At 42.6% G+C, this 6,195-nt stretch overlaps 1 protein-coding gene across 1 annotated transcript in view; it reads left to right on the top strand.

Annotated features, from left to right (window-relative positions):
- Positions 1-5,234: 5,234 nt before the first annotated feature.
- The window catches only part of bco2a (beta-carotene oxygenase 2a), a 116,588-nt gene continuing 115,627 nt past the window's right edge, over positions 5,235-6,195 (top strand). The window contains exon 1 of the mRNA XM_064980745.1: positions 5,235-5,397. Coding sequence (XP_064836817.1) covers positions 5,370-5,397 — 28 coding nt within the window. The 5' untranslated portion in view covers positions 5,235-5,369. The remainder of the gene's footprint in view (positions 5,398-6,195) is intronic.

Below are 6,195 nucleotides of genomic sequence, written 5' to 3'. Positions count from 1 at the left end.
TCAGTGACTCAACCCACTCAAGTGACGCACCCCGAGCACCGTTATCTCGGACGTCAGCCAGCCTCAGCCTGGTCAATTCCTGCCAGTCTGCACAGCGCAATATCAACCAAGAGCATATCGGACTGCTTTTTCTCTACCACATTTCCGGATTCCAACTGCAAGCTCTGAAACTTTACACCGGATCATCGTAGATAGCTAGCTGTTATCCGACTGGCTACTCCTGGCTAATGTCTCTGTCCCGAATCAAACACCAGTTAGCCTGGAGCTAGCCTGGAGCTAGGCCCATCTCCCGGCTAGCTGAAGAGGTCAATCAGCCATTTCTTTGGCTACAATACCTAATTTGCCAATTGGCCTGTACCTTTTTACTGCCAACATGGTGTCCCACCAATCCATCACGATTGGTCTGCAGACGTAACTGTCCGAGGGGGTTTCAAAATGCTCTTCTGTTGCGACGTCCCCCGAAGGCCCATCTTGTTGGTTATTACTACATTGTCGGAACTAGAAGCACAAGCATTTCGCTACACTCGCATTAACATCTGCTAACCATGTGTATGTGACAAATAAAATTTGATTTGATTTGCTAGCCTGCTTTCCCTGGCCTGCTAGATGTCTGAATCACTGTCTCTCCAGCTCGCCTAGCTACTCACTGGCCCCGATGATCACTCGGCTACAAATGCCTCTCACTGATGTCAATATTCTTGTCTATTGCTGTTTTGGTTAGTGATTATTGTCTTATTTCACTGTAGAGCCTCCAGCCCCTCTCAATATGCCTTAGTTAGCCCTTTTGTTCCACCCCCCACACATGCAATGACTTCACCTGGCTTAAATCGTGCCTCTCGAGACAAAACTCTCTCATCGTCATTCAATGCCTAGGTTTACTTCCACTGTATTCACATCCTACAATACCTTTGTCTGTACGTTATGCCTTGAATCTATTTTTCCGCGCCCAGAAATCTGCTCCTTTTACTTTCTGTTCCGAATGCACTAGACGACCAGTTCTTATAGCCTTTAGCAGTACCCTTATCCTACTCCTCCTCTGTTCCTCTGGTGATGTAGAGGTTAACCCAGGCCCTGCAGCCCCTAGCTCCACTCCCATTCCCCAGACGCTCTCATTTGTTGACTTCTGTAACCGCAAAAGCCTTGGTTTCATGCATGTTTTATTCACTGCTTTAGGACACTCCACCAACCCTGATGTCCTTGCCGGGTCTGAATCATGGCTAAAGTAAGGTCACCAAAAATCCTGAAATTCCCCCCCCTAACTATTTTCTGAACTACCAAGGAGGGCGGAGTTTCAATCTACTGCAGAGTTAGCCTGCAGAGTTCTGTCATACTATCCAGGTCTGTGGCCAAACAATTTGAGCTTCCTCTTTTAAAAAGCCACCTTTCCAGAAACAAGTCTCTCACCATTGCCACTTATTATAGACCCCCTTCAGCCCCCAGCTGTGACCTGGACAGCACATGTGAATTTATTGCCCCCCATCTATCTTCAGAGCTCGTATTGTTAGGTGACCTAAACCGGGACATGGTTAACACCCCGGCCGTTTTACAATCTAAGCTAGATGCCCTCAATCTCACACAAATTATCAAGGAACCTACCAGGTACAACCCTAAGTCCGTAACCATGGGCACCCTCTTAGATATCATCCTAACCAACCTGCCCTCTAAATACACCTCTGCTGTCTTCAACCAGGATCTCAGCATTCAGTGCCTTATTGCCTGTGTGCGTAATGAGTCTGCGGTCTAATGACCACCCATCATCACTGTCAAACTCTCCCTAAAAAACTTCAGCGAGCAGGCCTTTTTAATCGACCTGGCCCGGGTATCCTGGAAGGATATTGACCTCATTCCGTCAGTAGAGGATGTCTGGATATTCTTTAAAAGTGCTTTCCTCAAGGCTAGCTTTTTGAAACAGAAATTTGCATCCTGTAGCACTAATTCCAAAATGTTTTGGGACACTGTAAAGTCCATGGAGAATAAGAGCACCTCCCAGCTGCCCACTGCACTGAGGATAGGAAACATTGTCACCACCTATAAATCTTCGATGATCAATTTCTCTATGGCTGGCCATGTTTTCCACCTGGCTACCCCTACCCCGGCCAACTGCACCCCCTTCAGCAACTTGTCCAAGCCCCCCCTTGCTTCACCTTCACCTAAATCCAGGAAGCTGATGTTCTAAAAGAGCTGCAAAATCTGGATCCCTACAAATCAGCTGGGCTCAACAATCTGGACCCTCTCTTTCTAATATTATCCACCGAAATTGTTGCAACCCCTATTACGAGCCTATTCAACATCTCTTTCGTATCATCTGAGATCCCCGAAGATTGGAAAGCTGCCACAGTCATTCCCCTATTCAAAGGGGGAGACACTCTAGACCAAAACTGTTATAGACCTATATCCATCCTGCCCTGCCTTTCTAAAATCTTTGAAAGCCAAGTTAAAAAACAGATAACAGACCATTTCGAATTCCACCGTACCTTCTCCACTATGCAATCTGGTTTCCGAGCTGGCCATGGGTGCACCTCAGCCATGCTCAAATTTCTAAACAACATCATAACCGCCATCGATAAAATACAGTACTGTGCAGCAGTCTTCATCGACCTGGCCAAGGCTGTCGACTCTGTCAATCACCGCATTCTTATCGACAGACCCAATAGCCTTGGTTTCTCAAATGTCTTCCTCGCCTGGTACACCAACTACTTCTCAGGTAGAGTTTAGTGTGTCAAATTGGAGGTCCTGATGTCTGGACCTCTGGTAGTCTCTATGGGAGTGCCACAGGTTCAATTCTCAGGCCGACCCTTTTCTCTGTATATATCAATGATGTCATACTTGCTGCTGGTGTTTCTCTGATCCACCTCTACACAGATGACAACATTCTGTATCCATCTCCAACTGCTTTTAAATGCAAGTAAGACTAAATGCATGCTCTTCAACCGATTGCTGCCCACACCCTCCCGCCCGACTGACATCACTACTCTGGACAGTTCTGACTTAGAATTTGTGGACAACTACAAATACCTTGGTGTCTGGTTAGATTGTGAACTCTCCTTCCAGACTCACATTAACCATCTCCAATCCAAAATTAAATCTAGAATCTGCTTCCTATTTCACAACAAAGCCTCCTTCACTCATGCTGCCAAACATACCCTCGCAAAACTGACTATCCTACCGATCCTTGACTTCGGCGATGTCATTTACAAAATAGCCTCCAACACAATACTTAGCAAACTGGATGTAGTCTATCACAGTGTCATCCGTTTTGTCACCAAAGCCCCATATACTACCCACCAGATCTCGTTGGCTGGCCCTTACCACATATTTGTTGCCAAACCCATTTGCTCCAGGTCATCTGTAAGTCTATGCTAGGTAAAGCCCCACCTTATCTCAGCTCAATGGTAACCATAGCAACACCCACCGGTAGCACGTGCTCCAGCAGGTATATATTACTGGTCACCCCCAAAGCAAACAATTGCTTTGGCTGCCTTTCCTTCCAGTTCGCTGCTGCCAATGACTGGAACGAATTGCAAAAATCACTGAAGCTGGAGTCTTAAATCTCCCTCTCTAACTTTAAGCATCAGCTGTCAGAGCAGCTCACCGTTCACTGTACCTGTACACAGCCAATCTGTAAATACCACACCCAACTACCTCATGTTGTTACTTATCATCTTGCTCTTTTGCACCCCAGTACCTCTACTTGCGTATCACAATCTGCACATCTATCACTCCAGTGTTAATGCTAAATTATAATTATTTTGCCTCCATGGCCTATTTATTGCCTTACCTCCCCACTCATCTACATTTGCACACACTGTAAATATAATTTTCTATTGTGTGATTGACTGTATGTTTGTTTATGTGTAACTGTGTTGTTGATTTTGTCGCAATGCTTTGCTTTAACTTGGCCAGGTCGCAGTTGTAAATGAGAACTTGTTCTCAACTGGTCTACCTGGTTACGTAAAGGTGAAATAAAAAAAAACAAAAAAGTATCTGATCGTCACTGAATTTGAGAAAAAGCCATTTGGTTTTTTTAACACAGCAACTGCATATAATCAGTTAGGCCTATATGCACTTGCAATTTTTGTTCATTTGGGAAAGTATAATTTTCAAGTTTATTTTATTTAATGATATTGTTGTTAAAAATAGATTTGCGGTGACTGTGATTAGGGCATGGGAATATAAGAGCATCTGCTAGGGTAAATTAACAAACTAGGCATGCATAGCTTGCTGCATGTTCCTCAAACGAAAGACTGACAAATTGTGTTTCTAAAACTGAATTCAAAGTCCGTGTAGAATGACTGTATAGCCTAATAACGGATTTTTCTTTTCATTATTTAATTCTAAGTAAAAAAATATTCATTTGTGCATTGGTTTTCAAAGAGTGGTAATAAATGTCCAAGGTTCTACTGTACCTCACTGTTTAGCCATCATCTGAATAGCCACATGGGGGAGTTGTATGCTAGTATATCAGAGATGATCTGAATGTGTAACAGGTTTACACAGTATATGTCCGGCCATATATGTTTGATCCACTGACTGAACCGGGGAAAGTGAAGACAAACCAGTGCACATTAACTGCCACCGGTCTATTCTCTATGTCCATTTTGTTATTTTATTACACAAGTATTTGAACAGGCCAGCATCCTTCTATTTGATTAAAAAAATACACAATATATTGGTTTAAATGTCCAGTGAATGTATAGATAGAGAACTACTATGCATTTTTCATGATAGTGCCATTAGAGAATAGTTGAATACTAATAGTAGAGGTGTGTGTGTGGGATGAAAGCAATGAAACTCATTTGACCCATGCCCCTATGATGTAAGATGTACAAATAGCCCATAATCACTTCCCACTACAAGATGACTTAGCCTAAAGGTTCAAGTTCAAGCCTAAAAGCACTGCACATCCTAGGAAACAACATGCAATAAAACTACAAGAATTGCCTGTGAGAAGCAGTTATTTCATTCAATTCAGGAAGTAAACAAACAAAAAAATACTACAGTGAAATAGGACCTATCGCAATGGTTCTCTGCCTCTATACATTGAAATTAACCCCTGACCCTGGTGTGAAGATCAGAAAAGGGACTGTTCTATAACTGTCCCTGTATTCTCATTCCTGAATGATGCTGGCTCTCTTTCCACTCTCTCTCTCTCCCCTCCCTGTCCCTTTGTTCCTCAGCAATGGGTTATATACCAGGATTATATAATGCACCGCCTCCATATTGACTGCCAGTGGAGTGTGTAGCTCACTAGCGAGCAGTGTAGTGCCCAATGAGCAAAAAAAGCTTTCTCTATAAAAGGACAGTAGACTTCTGTAGCTAACCACACACAGAATTCTTCACACAGCACCAGCAGTGTTCTAAGTCAAGCCATGCCACCAGTAAAGCTTGAGGTATCAGGTAAGGTTATTCTCCTCTTTAAAGGTTAATCCTACATATTAATCTCTTTATCTATAACCTACAGCCGCATATGACTTTTGTATCCTAAGCTACAGCTGAATATGACTGTTTTTCCCCAGGCTACAGCTGTTGGCATATTGGTTGTTTCATAGTCTACATATTACTACATATTATAGCTGCATGTGATTGCAGTTTCCTAGGCTGCATTTTACTGCATATTATAGCTGCATGTGACTGTTGTTTCCCTCTGTGTGGGTGTGTATCCTGTCCTTACTAAAAACAGGTGGCAAATACAAATGGTAATCTGGAATAGCCTGTTTGACTGAAAGACAAGACATGTTGGTCGTAGAGACTATAACAATGCTGGCTGTAAAGTATGTTTACTTTCTTGTTTGCAATGGAAGCACACAGTGCCTTCAGAAAGTATTTATTTTTCCACATTTTGTTGATTTACAACCTGCATTTTAAAATTGATGAAATTGGAATTGTGTGTCACTGGCCTACACACAATACTCCACAATGTCAAAGTGGAATTATGTTTTTCTATATATATTTTTTTACAAATTCATTAACAACAAAAAGCTGAAATGTCTTGAGTCAATAAGTATTCAACCACTTTGTTTTGACAAGCCTTAATAACTCCAGGAGTAAAGAATTGTGATTAACAAGTCACATAAGTTGCATGGACTCATTCTGTGTGCAATAATTGTTTTTAACATGATTTCTGAATAACTGCCTCACCACTGTACCCCACACATACAGATAATTGTATGTTCCCTTAGTCGAGCAGTGCATTTC

The sequence above is a fragment of the Oncorhynchus masou genome, chromosome 12 (genome assembly GCF_036934945.1).
Source record: "Oncorhynchus masou masou isolate Uvic2021 chromosome 12, UVic_Omas_1.1, whole genome shotgun sequence".
Taxonomy (NCBI): domain Eukaryota; kingdom Metazoa; phylum Chordata; class Actinopteri; order Salmoniformes; family Salmonidae; genus Oncorhynchus; species Oncorhynchus masou.
This window is presented reverse-complemented; position numbering and strand designations above follow the sequence as displayed.